The 15,757-nt window shown below is 40.3% G+C and overlaps 2 protein-coding genes across 5 annotated transcripts in view; one reads left to right on the top strand and one right to left on the bottom strand.

The window, feature by feature from the left end:
• Positions 1-461: 461 nt before the first annotated feature.
• vwa2 (von Willebrand factor A domain containing 2) lies at positions 462-15,264 on the top strand. Of its 4 annotated transcripts, none has more exons than XM_079657161.1 (14): positions 462-580; positions 3,180-3,239; positions 5,934-6,008; positions 6,997-7,130; positions 7,213-7,322; positions 8,498-8,695; positions 9,839-9,999; positions 10,137-10,266; positions 11,306-11,361; positions 11,457-11,564; positions 12,179-12,757; positions 13,237-13,788; positions 13,975-14,097; positions 14,338-15,264. In XM_079657161.1, the coding sequence occupies exons 2-14, from the start codon at positions 3,188-3,190 to the stop codon at positions 14,451-14,453; spliced, it is 2,394 nt and encodes a 797-aa protein (XP_079513287.1). In that variant the 5' UTR covers positions 462-580; positions 3,180-3,187; the 3' UTR covers positions 14,454-15,264. The 4 variants fall into 4 exon arrangements, with proteins under 4 accessions (XP_079513287.1, XP_079513288.1, XP_079513286.1 ...); XM_079657162.1 differs by lacking the exon at positions 462-580 and adding an exon at positions 2,068-2,167; XM_079657160.1 differs by lacking the exon at positions 462-580 and adding an exon at positions 2,286-2,778.
• A 2-nt stretch (positions 15,265-15,266) lies between these two features.
• afap1l2 (actin filament associated protein 1-like 2) overlaps positions 15,267-15,757 on the bottom strand; it is a 37,045-nt gene continuing 36,554 nt past the window's right edge. The window contains exon 19 of the mRNA XM_079657163.1: positions 15,267-15,738. Within this exon, the coding sequence (XP_079513289.1) occupies positions 15,712-15,738 (27 nt within the window). The 3' untranslated portion in view covers positions 15,267-15,711. The remainder of the gene's footprint in view (positions 15,739-15,757) is intronic.

Here is a 15,757-nt window from a genome sequence, read left to right as displayed (position 1 = left end):
CTGTTGAAGTTTATTGTGTGATGTTTGTGAGGGAAACATTTATTTCTGAATACTTTGTAAGTAATTGTACATAACACATTCAGTCTAATACAGGTAAGATCGAACTTTCTTGTCAACTTGGAGTGCTGCATCAGAATACCTTTTTATTAGTCCCACAGAGGGGAAATGTGTAGTTGGCTACAGCAGAAAAAAGAGCTTACATTTACATGCATTAAAAAGTACTAAGTTATGATATATTATATTTTTTTAAAGTTACATAATTTTCAAAATACACATCATGTAACAACAAACATACAGAATGTCAAAAATATTTAAAATTAAGTCATAGTTAAACGTTTACAACGCGTCTGAGTCACCCCCCCCCCCCCCCCCTCCATACTTGTCCTGTGCGGGAAGAAGAGGACAAATTAGACCCTACCGGTGCAGGTACATCAGAGGTGGGCATGGCGAGTAGGTGGGGTCGCTGCTCTCCAGATTGTAGCAGAAATCCCCAGAGGATCAGACCAGTGCGGAAACAGGTGTGGGGAGCCGGTTTGGACTGCTGTCCGAAGGAAAACAAAGGAGCACTGAACAGCGCATGGTAAGTGGAATCATTTAGTCGCGTTTAGAGGAAAAGCTTAGTTGCGGAACCTGCTGTTGTGCAGCACGTCAGATTTGGATGCGCTTGGCTTTATTTTGGGTGTCCCACAATGGTAAGACCTGCCTTATATTTAAGAAGGTCAGGGTACCGACCGAGTATCCGTGCATTTACAGATGAATTGACAAAGTTAAAGAAAAGAAAACTTCCATCGGTTTCATGTATTAAAAATAAACGTCAACATATTACCATGCCGGTTGCAAAATGGGCAGTATGTTTTTGTGAATGTAGAGTCTAAAATACAAGTCTGCAGAAGCTGGATCTGTGTCTTACGGTCTAAAAGCATCAAAAGGTTTTCCTTGAGCTTAACCTGCCGACTTGGTACTTAAGCAGGCTGACAGGCATCACTTAGTTTGGTTTTAACCTCTTCTACTGTTGCATGTCAGTGCCAAAACCTCTGGCCCCATCTTAAACCTGCCTTGACCAATGTTTATGAGTGACCAGGTGTTGGAAGATAGTAAAGAAAGGTCAACTTGCAAATCGAAAGTTATATTGTATTTGATGGGGGTTTTGTTTCAGTTTCAGAGTAGCTTGGGAAATGTAATTACATATAGGGGGCTGGAGCTTTCCATCCTCTGTGTGGTTACCTGTTTGCTCTTTCAACACTTGCCATGCATAGATGCATTCCAGGACATTTTGAATTGTAGGTAGTTTTGGCTATAAATCACAAAAGATGTCACATTGTTGCTTAAAGCATCAACAGTTCTTCAGTTGTTCTAAAAGTGGCTATTTTAAAGGTAACTAACCCTGAAAATAATTTAAGCCGTTAGAACTTTTTAAACATCTGAGGACTGGTTAAGGATTTTTGTATGAAGTTGGTCCAACAACTAGCACTCCTTTCTAATTATACCATACAGAGCGCAGGCACTTTCCAACCTGCCAACCAACCCAGAGCGGAGGCACAAACATGGCTCAGGTCTTCCTTTTTCAAGGTAACAATGTGTTAGGAATGTCCCAGGTTGCAAATATATTTTTAATTTGTATCCCTCAAGATAATAACTGATAGCCCAAAGTAGTGGGTAAACCATCTCAAGTCAAAAATCACTGAACTACCCAAAAAAATCACCTGGCTTTGTCATTTGAACATAACATTGTTCACTGATGGATAGAAAGGAGGAAAACATAAAAATTAGAGGTGGACGGATCCAGAAGAAGGCTTGTGAAGAGGGAGCCAATTTTAATGTGTGTGTGCGCGTGCGTGCGTGCAAATAGAGCATCAATACCCCCTTCTGATGTTTATCAGCCTGGGCTTCTCAGACAGCCGCTGCACATCAGCTCTGCAGACACAGACTCCACTAAAAGAGAGCCTCGGTCCTGCACACAATTCTATCTCTGTGTTAGAAATACACACAGCTGTAGCTGCCGGGAGGGTTTCTCTGGCACGTCTGTCCTCCATAACGCGCGCGCACACAAACACACACACGATATTATGGCAGAGCTTATCAGCAGCCAGAGTTAATCAAACCTTATCTCTATAGCCCCTACACTTATGTGTACCCAGCAATGACCATGTAGAACACGGCAGGTGGGGTAGGTGATCCTTGATTGATGCAATCAACATTTAATTAGGTTCACCTGTGTGATTGATTGACATTTTACATAACAGTTTTGCATTTAGTTGTATCTTTGTGATGCGTATAATGGTTAATATGTTGTTGCAGCTGTCAGAATATTTTTTTATGCCATATTTGCACACAGAAGGGGATTTTGAAATGCCCAAATGCAGCTCCAAAGATGAACATAATATAGACTCCACCACTGTGATTAAATAAAGTGCTTAATTATTGCATAAATAACTTTTTTTTTTAAAGGAATAGCCATATTTTGCAGTCAATTGGCTCCCTTTCACTCTTCCATGGTTTTCATTTTCTTAACACTGAGGTGGACCACCCAATACCCACCATGTGTGTGTCTGTGTGTTGTACAGTGAAGTGTGTATTTAGTATGCTCATCTGGACATCCTTTTTGTACGCCGTTTTACAAACACTTACAGCTCACCAGTGCATTGTGGTTGCATTTGTGGAAGTTGCTGTTGTCAATTTCTTCACCACAATGGGATTGGTCTTTGGGAAATTAACCATTCAGCTGTGCAGTACTCTAACCAACATCTTACTGTTCCTCTACAAGCTATCAGTTATCAAGTATGTCTTTTTTCACTCCTCCTTGAAAGGTCAGAGTTCAACCAACACTTAGCTGTGAAAACATGTCGGCTACTTCCTTATAATCCTTATAGCATGTTACGCTTAGGCTACCTCAGTTTACCTTTGCCCTGTAATTTGAGCTTTCCACCTTCACAACACTTCCAGGGTCATGAACTGTATTTCATCATCCATCTCCTCTTGATTGAAATCTTCGTGTAGAAAAAATACAAAAAACATCAAATTTCTAGACAAAAAAAACCCAACAAAAACTACTTCAAGCATAATTAGCGTTTCTCATCAAATACACCTGTCATTCCCAACCTCGGATACCAATATCAATTTCATGGGTCTAAAGTTTGTGCTTCCTATTGCTAAGTATGTCTCCTTGTTTGTCATTCCAGGTCTCAACATGCTCCCTGATATCCATCTCCCTCTCCTCCTAACGCTGGTGCTTCTTCAAGGTTGGTTCCTTGGTTTTGTTACTGTTTGGTCAGTTTCAGTGGAGAAGTGATGTTTGTATCTCTATAGATAAAAAACTTCTTATGTGTACCCTGCAATGAAAATGCAGAAAATGACAGGTGTGCTAGTTAATCCTTGATTGACTCAATCAACAGTTCAATCAGGTACACCTGTGTGATTGGATGGAATTCAAAATAACAATACAATGAGGAAATAGTTTAAAGTTTTGGGAAATATGCTTCTTCATTGTCAAGCGTTAGATGAGAATGTAGCCAGTAGCATCAATACGGGGACCAAATGAAAACAGCTAGCCTTGCTCTATCCAAAGGAAACCAAAAATTAGATTACGTTATCTTGTTAATCAAAGACATTATTGTTTATTATTCTAATTGTTCAACAGTTTGGGAATTAAGAGTGTTTGCTTGAAGCTACAGCTAACATGGCCTTAAATCTGTTAGATCGTTTTTTTCAACCTCAATACTTAAAAAAGGCTGTTTTTTAGGGTGATTAAAGTTGAGATGATTGTTAATATTAGGCATATTTTGACAGTGTTTTTGAATGGAAAGTATGTTGTAAGGTCCTCACAAATACAGTGAGTAAAATGTTCAGTGTGTTGGTATTTGTGGGGGTATATTAGGTCTATGCTTGTGTACTGCGTGGTGTAAAAAGTATGATGCTCCACTGATACTCTTCTGGTCAACTTGAGATACTTTACAAGACATTTAACGGCTTAAATCACATCCGCTGTTCTGAAGACCATTATGTTCTCTTCAAAGTGATTTCCTCCAAACTTGTGCATCACTATAGCATATTGTCAGTTGTTGTTTCGGACCTGAGGAAGTTGGTATTTGCCTCAGGGGAGAGGCGGGGATTCTTTGAGCAATATAATCCTGAGTTGTTTTCAAAAATGACAGCTTTAGCACCATCTGAAGTATTTATTAGTGGCCTTTTTAAAAACTTTGAACTTGAGCAAAGCAGACCGTTTCACCTTGTCAAGACGCCCTCTTTTCCTGCTGTGCTGACAATACAGATAGCATGTTGCAGTGCTTCACCAGATACATATCCACCTAATCCACCCTGTCAGGTCACATTTCCCAGATAGTCAGTGAACTGATTGTATTTTTTAACTCTGATTTCAAGGTAATCTTCCAGACTACGGAGGCAGTAATGTGATTCTTGGTCATTTTCTAGCTACTGATTTTCCTGCAATGCTTTCATTCACAGTCATTAAAGATACAGTCATTTTGCTAGAGGCACTTGGCTGAACAGACAGACTTTTTGTTCTGAACATTGGGGCCCTGCTGACCATCAGAAGCCTTGCCAAGAATGAAAACGTTCACTGTCAGGAGGATTTAGGGGCTGGACTGACATTGGAATTAGGGGCAGATGAAAGGGGTCATGGTAGAAAAAGGAGGGAATTTAGGCCTCTAAGTTGCAGGTGGTACTTTTCTTTGTTCACTTTATTGTGACATGTTTTCTTGCTCATGTATGAACGCTACGGCCCTTTTTTCAGGTTTTGTTATTTACTCAAAAATGCTTAATAATTTTAATAACTAGTCTCGTAAATAGCAGTATTATTGGTAGTCTTTCTTAAGTTGTAGATGATGATTTTCAGAGTACATATTTGAATGTCATTAGTGTCATTTGTTACGTATACCACCCTATTTTCAAAAGAGTATACAAATACTAACTGCACAACTTCAGTCACAGAAAGATAAGCAGAGGATGAGGACAAATTCAATATTGGCACCAAATTCTGTCATGCAGACATATTACTTGTACATTTTTGCTCATGTAAACATTATTTGATGTTTCTTTCCTTTTACATCTTCAGGGGCTGATTAGCAGGCACTAAATCTACAAAAAGCGACAGCCTGTTCAGCAAAGTTTGATAGGGGACACACTGACATATGTTTTACTTTTTGTGATCCGAGAGAAGCTCTGTGCTATTCTGAGAGTTGACTCTGTTTTCTTGTGGAGATGTCAAACGCTCTGTCTCTGTGCCGGACAAATGCCTCTGTGGGGTTACCAGGGACAACCAGGCGTTTAAACAGGAAATCACTTGCCCCTCGTTCCCATTTAGGCTGTACGTGTATGCCTGAATAGAGCGACGTCCATTCAGTGAATGGAGGGAAAGAATGTTTTTTCTTCACTTGTCCACTCACATTAGCTTTGAATACTTAATTATCCATTGCAAAGGGGGTCAAGTAGGAGTAAATGAACTGTATACACTTCAGGGAAAGCCTCCTATTTATTATTTAATTATAATTCTGATGTTTTTTTTAAAAAGATACTAAATAGAGACAGTTAACATGGGAAATTGTTGAGGTTTACAGATAAGTGTGATTATTTTTCCTCCTCAGTTGTCATTTTATGAGATAAATAGCAATGATAGGGAAACATTTGGTATTCGTTTTGAAAAGGTTGTTTTTGTCCTAGTAATCATCTTCAAACCACTCAGATTTATCTTGTGGTGGTCTCATACTTTTACATGCCATTAATAGGTAGCCTATCCACATTTATTAACCAATTGTGTGCAACATTATGTAATTCTTGAAAAAGTCCTTACCTGTTTATATAGAGTGTTGATTTTTATGGCTGGCCCAACTACTCTATCTAAAACGCATGTATATAATACTGTCTACTTACATATGTGTGGACATTTGCCTAACCTCTGTGTTGTTTCTCCCTTGTAGTCCAGCAGGGCACCTCGGTGCAGGAGATCCAAACTGACCATGACACCATTGTAAAGATCAACTCGGCAGCAGAAAGTGAGTAAAGACAAGATTGTGGTGGGAGATCTAATCTGTTGACAGACATGCACAAACATGTTAAAGCCTGTTGTAGTAAATAGTTAATAAATTCTTGAGCACATGACCTCGGATTAGTCCTCTGAGGTGGTGGGTGGTCTTATTAGCCCGGTGTGTGTGTCATAGAGGAAAGTGTTTGGAGATTACTTTCTTGTAAGCAGATAGGCGGCACACTCTCCTCGTCTCTAATGGCCCTCTTCATGATCAGCTGCAAACGTGACGGCAACACCGCTGATTATTTACGCCGCCAGCGAGTACAAACTTGCTTTCTCCTCGGGGATGTTTTTGTGAGTGCTCCTGGGAAAAGAGAAACAAGCATGCTAAGCTGTTTTGTCTCTTTTTATGGTAAGGTATTATTTTCATCTGCTACAGCCCATTTACCCCTTGTCAGGATAATCCCATAATATCCACAAAGAACAAAAGAATACCAATTCATTCACGGTAATGCAAAGCAGACAATGACTGAGAGAGTGTGGACCTAGAGGTGGTAATCAGACCTTTTACTTCAGTAAAAGTACTAAAACCACAGTCAATGTGGCACAGTGTAAATATACTAAGCACTGCATTCATTTTTACCTTAATAAAAGTTAAAAAATATTAGAATCACTTAAAGTATCAAAACAAAAAGTACTCATTATGCAGACTGGCTATTTTCTGAGTTTATATAACATCACTTGCTTATTTTAAGTTAAGCTGGTAAAAGGTGGAGCAAACTTTTAATTACTTTTCAAGATGCCTCATGCCCTGATCCTTAACAGTACATCATAACTCATTAGTTTATTAATACCTTGTTTGAGTAATATGAAACTGCAATGTAACTACATTAATGTTGTCAAATTAAGGCAGAGGAATAAAATGTACTATGTCGCTTCCAAATTGTAGTAGAAGTATAAAGTAGCATGTACCTCACATGTGTGCTTAAGTACAATATTCGTGTTCCCATGGGAAGAACTGCAGTGCTCGGCAGTCATGGACATCCTCTTCCTCCTGGATGGTTCTTACAGTGTGGGGAAGGGCAGCTTTGAGAGGTCCAAGCACTACGCAATAAAGCTTTGTCAAGCACTGGACATCGCTCCAGACAAGGTTTGTCTTCCAAATTGGTTTTGTGTGTCTTCCTCTGTCCCTCTTTCTCTCATTTACACAATCCTTATCAATCCCCATCCAGATGCGGGTCGGCGTGATTCAGTTTGGTTCCTCTCCTCGGCTGGAGATCGCCCTGGACTCATACATTACCAAACAAGAGCTGAAGAAGCACATGAAGAAGATTTCTTACAGGTGTGTTTATGCTCTCCTTACACCCTCAGATAAAAAATGGGGGGGTAATCAGTTTTTTGAATACATCCAAACCACAAGCGTCTATGTTGTTTCGAGACTTAAACTGAAAAATGGAAAAAGGTGTATTTAAATGTTTGACAAGTAATGTGATCTGGACGGGATTTAGTTTAAACTCTGCTCCTGAACGAAAAACACTGATTCAGAAGTAATACAAATACTCCCTGGAAAGGAAAACAAATTAATTTCAGATTAACTGGGTACACCGCAGGTGGTCACTGGATATTGGATTAGTGCACAAGCCGAGAAAGACGAAGATAATTGTGTGGGTGCATGTGTGTATGGTTTTCGTAGCTTGGAATTAACATTATTGGCTTGCCATCAGCTTTGAAATTGCTACCCAGGCTTAATTATATTAGCTGTCCCCTTGCCTCAAATCCAAATAGTACCTTGTATTATACCGCTGTATAATGTACGTGTATGTTTAATCATGAATTCTTACTTTACCTTACCTTACAAGCAATACTTGTCTATTCTGTATTTGCAATATTTCTTTAAACAAAAAGTATAAAAAAGACTCAAAAAGAACCAATTTATTTTTAGTTATCTCTGGTTATGTTGAACTGTCTGTAAGCCTTGAGCCAAAATCTGTAAATAAATCCTGCAAAAGCAAATCCTAAAAAATAATTAATGAAAGAGAATCATACGTATATAAATCTGCACTTGTATGCTAAGAAGGCAATGTTGTTGTCAGTCCTGAAGGCCTTTGAAGCTTTCACTATAATGTTTTGTAGTTTCAGAGCCCTAGAGAAAGCATTGTTTAAACAGCTGGGAAAAAGGGAAATATGATAAGATTGCATCTAAACACCTCACTTCAGGCACTTCCTATGTTTCAGAAGGTCAGTCCACTAACAGTCATGAGACGCTCTGAATCTTTTTCCTGTGTCTAGTGGTGAGATAAAAAAGGCTCCTATCGTGACTGACATTCATGGGTTTAAAATGGGTTGTGATGAAATGTTGCAAAGTCCATAAACATGTTCAATCCAAGAAATAAAAGAGGAATCCAACCTAAATTGATCTGTGGTTTGCTTTGGCAATCATATGTGGTCAATTGTTACCTATTATTACATATTTTCAGTTTGGTTCTAACAATAACTTTAAAAACTCTGAATTTCCAGGGGAGGCAGCACCCAGACAGGCCTGGCTTTAAAATATGTGCTGAAGAAAGGTTTCCCAGGCGGACGCAACTCCTCCACTACGGCCCGGATCGTCATCCTCCTATCGGACGGGAGGTCCCAGGGCAACGTGGTGCAGGCGGCTGCGCAGCTCAAAGAGACGGGAGTGGTCCTGTTTGCAGTGGGCATTCGCTTCCCCAAGTATGTGTGATAGTAGAAAAGAAAACAGATTGCATTTTGTTTGCATTGGAGTCTCTTAAAGGTCCCCTATGATACTGTTTTTATCAATATATTATAGGTCTCAGACAGGCCCGTACCCAGAATTTCGTAAATACCGAGGTCCAAAACATGCTAGGGGAGCTCGGGGGCAGGCCCCCTCAAATTGTTTTGTGCACACAACAGCATTTGACTCTGGGGTCAGCAGGTTAAAAACTAAAGAGGGGCTTCCACATGTGGCCGACCAGGTGTTGGTGCTGCCGGATTTGGCACCTCCACTATAACTTTGTCCAAGATAGTCGTACTGTCACCAGAATCACACTGGTGTTTGCTGTCCCCCTTTAGTTTGTGCAAAGAAAAGCATTTTACTCTGGGCTCGGCATATATATATATTTGTATTATTCTTTGCCTTTCAAAAGCATCACATAATTATTCACACAACACGAAAATAACTTAATGTAAAGTATTTATTTCAGCTTCCCTTATTAATCATCCATTGGTAGTCCGGACTGTGGCTGTTTGTTGATAAATTGGAGTCGTCTTCTTCTGTTTGCTGTATGTAGGCTACTTAGTTATGCAGCACCCCCACTGCCAGTAAATGGAAGTACAACAAAGAACCCACTTAATTATGTGCAGTTATTTCACGGGTTTTATTATACACCTCGAAAAAATTACCAAGGTCCGGACCTCAGTGACCTCAGATATATACAAAACATGTCTCTGAAGTGTTTGGCTGGAAATACCAAACAGATCATTGTAGCATCCCATAATCGCCTCTGTTTCAGCCCTGTTTCAAAAGTGCTGATTCTCTGTCTGTTACTTTAGATGAAAATAAGGAGTCCCTCCCCACGCCCATCTGAGAGATATTTGGTTAAAAAGAACACAATGGTGCTCTAGGAGGAGATTCAGGTGATAAGGGGGTGGGGGGTCAAAAAATCGTTATGACATCATAAAGTGGCCAAAATCTGATGAGCTCATTTTCAGACAGGTTTTTATATAAATGGATCAGGACGAAAAGAGAGCGAATCTTTTTTCTTGAAACTTTCAGAATCTCTTTACACACATGTTTAAACACATGAAAAAGTGGATTTTGCATTATAGGTGACCTTTAAAGTTCTTGTTGTCCAGGTGGGAGGAGCTACATGCTTTGGCCAGTGAGCCAATGGAGAGCCATGTCTTCTTCGCCGAGCATTTCAATGATGCTGTCAACGGCCTGTTCACCTCACTCAGCACCTTCTCTGTCTGCAATGCCATTCCTGAAGTTGGGATCCCTCAGCTTTTCACTATCGGTATTTACAACTGCCCTCTCCCTCACTATGTTCATTCTCTGGTGACTCTCTCTCTAACTCCTTCCAACTCCTGTCCTGTCCTGATCTGGCTCATATCCACACCTGTCTTTCTGCCATCCTTCTGTCCTGTTCCCCAGGCTGTCATGTGGAGGTGTTTTCCTGTGTGAGGAAAACACTGGAGACCGTGAAGGAGCTGCAGGGGAACTACATGTGTTGGAAAGGCTCCAAGGGTTATTCCCCGTACACTTCTCTCTGTCCATATTACAGGCAAGTGTTTGTTAATGCTCAGAAAATGCAAAATGTCCTTGTTGTCTTCCTCATCTGAGAGGAATTCCTGCACTTTTGACAAGAAAAGCCCCCCTATTCACTGAAACTGGTGTCAACGTTTAAATAGCTTCAATGTCATCTCAAAATAAAATGTTCTGTCACTTTCTGGATAATTCTTCAGTAAAATCTTTCCTGTAAATCACCAGAAGAAGAATTTGGTAGGAATGTTGTTCCCACAGCAGTGTCTGACAGAGATAGGTTAATAATCAAAGAAGGAAGCTGGTGTCATTCTAGCTCAGACTGGGGATAACAATCTGTGACGTGTGTGATTGTTCAACAGGGCAATTCCCATCAATGTGCTGTGTCAGTGGGAGGTTGTTAATAAAAACAAAGTGTGATTCTGCCAGAAGCTCCCGGGGCAAATTTAAAATGGCCTTTGAACAAATTAATTTCCCAGCACATTACTACTTAACCTCACTGTTTAGGGAAAACAAACTTTTCATTTAAAATATTTCTCGTAACCCACTGTGAAATGCGCAATAATTTCCTCATAAAAGCTGACTTCAAGCACTTTTAGGTACACCACAAAGTAGGATTGCTGCTTGTATGATACTATGAAATAAGACTCTTAAGATATTCATGTGAATAGAGATTTGAATAAATTGCAGTTAACACATTGGAATCAAAGTGAGATACCCCTTTTTTTGAGTAAAGGACTGGCTTATCTAAAGCCAGTTGAGTAGCACTTGAAATGTTTTAGCTCTATGAAACCTGATGTACTTATATGATTCTGTTTTCTTCAACTTTGTATCTTGTTGGTCGAACGCACTTATTGTAAGTCGCTTTGGATAAAAGCTAAATGCAACGTAATAATAATTTTACGGCACTGGTCATAAACCGTCTGTCAAATGAAAACATGTAAATATATAATGCCTTCCATATACTGTAGGCTGCTTATCATATTAGTAATGCATACCTCACACAGTACAAATCTTTGATTCGTTTTCAACCTGTGTTAGTCTAAATGTGTGTTTTTCAGGTACACAAAGATGTACAAGAGACACCAGACAGTCTGCCATCGGACTATCTGCCCAGGTGACAACACCGATAACTCCCTCTCTTCCTTTCTTTGAAATGAAGTGTGTTTGTGTAACTCCCTGCCATTCTCTCTCTCTCCCACTGAACTGTAGATCCCTGTGACTCTCAGCCCTGTCTGAATGGAGGCACATGTGTACCAGATGAGCAAGAGGGATACAACTGCTTATGTCCTCCTGGCTTTGGAGGAGACCCACACTGTGGTCTGTACATTCACTGAGATACTATATTTAGAGATGGCAAAAGTATACACATTCTTTACTCAAGTAGAAGTACAGATATTCGTGTTTAAAAATACTCTAGTAAAAGTAGAAGTACTGACTAAACTGAAAAAATAAGTATGGGCTTCGACATGTACACATAACTACCAACTGTTTTAAAGAGTAACTGACCTCACTTTATATTAATAGAACAATAATGTCATTGTTAGCTAATGAATGTTTCCATGCTGAGCAACGGCAAAAATGACAACGTTTTAATTGGTCCCTCTTCTTTAGAGAAGACCAGGAAATGATGGATACACGGATCGTGTTCAAATCAATAGGCACGCAATGACTCTAAATAATAATGATCACGCCACCAAACACAGATTAAAAATAAAGTAACAATCCTGTTTTGAAAATGTAAGAAGTAGAAAGTACAGGTATTTGTGTTTAAAATTTAAGACGTAAAAGTAAAAAGTAGCGGAGTAAAGTACTGATACCAGAAAAATGTACTTAAGTACAATAACAATGTATTTGTACTCCACCTCTGACTATATTGGCTGCATACTATCTCTCAAACTAACTACAGTAACTTCACCCTCCCTCCCCCCCAGCCCCTGCCATGTCCCTGGACTGCTCCGTAGACTTGCTGTTCCTGGTGGAGGGCTCTGCCACCCTCACCTTGGAAGGCTTCCTCCGCCTCAAGTCCTTCTTAAAGCGCTTCCTGCGCAGCGTGATCGGCTCCAACAGCCCCAGCAAGGTGGGCCTGGCGGTGTTCGGAGGAGAGACCCGGGTGGTGGCACCGGTGGATAAGTACAAAGGGGACCTGAAGGGCCTGCTGAGGGCTGTGGAGGCCCTTCAACCAGTGGGCGGCGAGGCCCTGACAGGCGAGGCATTACGCTACGTCACACGTCACGGTTTTGTGAGTGCGCCAGTCTTTGCGGACGTCACAGACGACCTGCCCCGCGTGGTGGTGCTGATCACTGCCACGCCTGCTGCAGACGAGGTGGTGGAGCCCTCTAAATATGCACGAGACAGAGAGATCTTCCTGATTGGGGTGGGACCAGTCAAATTAAAGGAACAACTGAATAATATCACAGGAAACCCCCAGAGGACTATCAGCTACACACCAGCTGAGTTCAGTGCCAAGATCCCTGAGCTCAAGGCTAAGATCTGCAGCGTGGATCAGCAAGGTAGAGACTGACTAATTCATAACTTATGAAATAGGTGAAAGCCAATAGGAGTCAGTCATTCCAAATGTGATTAACTATTAACTATTTTATGGTAATTTATTTTGGAAAGGAGAAACTACAATTATTTGAACAGTAATTATCACGTTACCTTACTTTCTTTAAGAAAACGTTGCTATCTTATCATATTTTCGACAATGAAGGAATAATCCAAAATAAGATATAATGCTTGGTGACTTATTTGTAATTCCTGCCATGTTTAACTACAGCAACACTACATACATACTCAGATGATAGGGTAGAATTCAATCTTTAAAATCTTCATTTTCGAGCAGACGTGGATCAATTAAACCTGGATTTAGCAGAAAGTGCATTTCTAGGGTCTTGAAATACCTCTTCAAGATCATGTTGTGTACTTTTTAATAAATACAAATTGTCTGTGTATTTTAACATTACAATTATTTATTTATTTTCTTATTCAGGTTGTCTGGACCAAGCAGTGGACCTGGTGTTTGCCCTGGACGCCTCCGGTGCTGTCAGCCCGGATAACTTCATCATCCTGCGTGACTTTGTACGCAGCCTCACCGTCCATTTCGACATCAACCGCGACGTGGCTCAAGTGGCGCTCGTGTCCTACGGTCGGAGAGCCACCACCGTCTTCAACCTGGACAAGCATGACACCGGCTCCTCCATCCTCAAGGCTGTAGATGAGGCCAACTACATGGGTGGAGTGGGTTCAACGGGCGCCGCTCTACTTCACATCCGCTCCGAGGTCCTGACGGCGTCCAAAGGGGCCCGGCCGGGGGTCAACAAGGCCGTGGTGTTACTGTCAGACGGCTCGGGGGGGGACGACGCTGCCGTTCCAGCTCAGAAGCTCCGAGATAACGGAGTGTCAGTGTTTGTCATCGGGATTGGAGACGTTCAGAAAGACAGGCTGCTGCGGATCGCGGGTTCAGAGGAACACATGATCTCCGTGCCTTTTTACGAAGATCTCAAATATTTTGAGGATGTGCTGGTGCAGATGCTGTGTTCAGGTGAGAGGGCAGGAACACCTTTCTAGGACAGCTTGTTCCATCTATAGAAACTGAATCAGAATACTTTATTTTTTAGCAGGGAATTGTGTGGAAGGATGGCGGACGGGTTTGAAGGGATCTGAACAAATTATGTAAACATTTTGCTGTGGTATCCAACTCATTTATGATACATTTCCTTTCTTTTAGAGGTAAAAAAGCCGGTAAACCTATGCAGGCCTAACCCATGTATGAATGATGGGACCTGCATCCTGTCCAAAGGGAGCTTCCGCTGTCAGTGCCAAGGCTATGAAGGACCTCACTGTGAAAGAAGTAAGTCTGTTTTCCTTATTTTCGTCCTTCCTTCCTTCCTTCCTTCACATCCACCTTCCATTATCTTTACTCCATATAGATCCTTTTCTTCTAATCTGTTTATGAGTCAAAGCTACATACATTTTAAGACTAGTTGTCTGACTGCTTTTCTTACTTGTACAACTTGACTCTGTTTTTAAGACTTTGCAGTAACAGCATCCTTTGCAAGTGCATTCATTTATTTCTTTAACGTATCCATAGAAAGCATCAGGCCTTCCTCCAGAGGAGATCTCCCGAGGCCTGTCGGACTGAGGAAGAAGAGCCGCCAGGAGCTCCTGCATCGCTACAAACTGCACCGCAGGAGGCATGCTGTCTGACAACACCGACACAGAAACAAGCCACGTATGGACACTTAAGAACCGAGGATGATAGCGGGTACACATGGGAGTAAAGGGAAAGCTAATGTTTCACTATTTAAACTGGAGTTTAAGGCGCTTGTTGAGATTCTGAGTGCCAGTGTCTATATGTGTCCTAGTCAGAGACTGTGTCTCGTTGTTGTCTATTCAAAGATGTAAACTTTTATATTTTATTATAATATAGAGTATATCTGAGTCATGATTGTATTATTTTTATTATATAATATCCACAGCCTACTTACAAAAAAGACAAAAACGTAAAGGTTTTGCCAAAAAGCTTAAAACCAAATGCTCAGTAATTGTTTTATTATAATATTTGACATTCATTTTGGCAAAAAGACCCTTCTAATTTCACTCAACTGATTACGGTTTATAATAAAAAGGTGGTTGTTTGCTCACACTAATGAACAACAGATATACAAATAACGATGTGTTTCAATATTTTTTATATTGCTTTAGGAGAAAAGAGAAACAAAACAGGAAAATTACCACAAAATTGTAAATTCAAAATGGCTAATGTTTCAAATTCTTAACCAAAAGTCAAATTTAAACTCTTTGAACCTAGATAAATGTTTGAAATGTGAACTTCCTATTATCAGTTGACTTTCCATCATAAATACTTTATTTTTTCATTTTTAAGAAGCATATGTAGTTACCCTGTGAAATTGTAATGCTACACAGATTTTAAAGTTACAGTGAACCTTTGATCCATTTTCAAGGGCCCAGCTGGGATGAGAGAAGTAAACATTTTCATAAACAAATTACCAGCCAACATTGTTGTCAGTACATTTTTATTTGAATAAAAAGTGCATTTTTAGCTAGCAATACAAGCCAAATTAGGCTGAATAATGGCGTAAATATATTTACATCTTGGCTAACAGCATATATGAACCAAGCTACAATCTAGAGTGTACAACATTGCCAATTAAGTAGAGGGTCTCAGTGGTTTAAAAATGTTTGGCTGTTTTCATTCGTGCATCATCATCAAGAACAATTGTTGGAATGGCCAAAACGCTACTTCATCAATGTCCTCCCTTGAGCAAATGGAGAGAAACAACCATGAAAAAGTCCTTAAAACTCAGATTATCCAGTGGTGTTTGAGAAGACATCCCTCTGATTGGCTCTCTGATTTATAGTCTTGGCAAGAAGTTGATGAGGAATCCAGAGGGAGTAGGGAGAATGTTGATTTGAGAGTTCAAAAAGGTCACCATGTTTCCCTCTAGGTGGTGGATTTCTTCTCCCACTCCTGAAAATACAAGAATTAT

The sequence above is a fragment of the Notothenia rossii genome, assembly GCF_949606895.1.
Source record: "Notothenia rossii genome assembly, chromosome: 11".
Taxonomy (NCBI): Eukaryota; Metazoa; Chordata; class Actinopteri; order Perciformes; family Nototheniidae; genus Notothenia; species Notothenia rossii.
Note: the sequence above shows the minus strand (reverse complement) of the source record. Positions and strands in the feature narration are given on the sequence as shown.

What these genes read in the sequence shown, in the direction of transcription:
- vwa2 (XM_079657159.1), top strand. Translation starts at nt 2,540, where the DNA reads ATGTGTGTGTCTGTGTGTTGTACAGTGAAGTGTGTATTTAGTATGCTC. An exon ending in CTGCAGCGTGGATCAGCAAG is followed by an intron (nt 12,758 to 13,236) that starts GTAGAGACTGAC and finishes TTTCTTATTCAG; the next exon opens with GTTGTCTGGACCAAGCAGTG. An exon ending in GGTGCAGATGCTGTGTTCAG is followed by an intron (nt 13,789 to 13,974) that starts GTGAGAGGGCAG and finishes CCTTTCTTTTAG; the next exon opens with AGGTAAAAAAGCCGGTAAAC.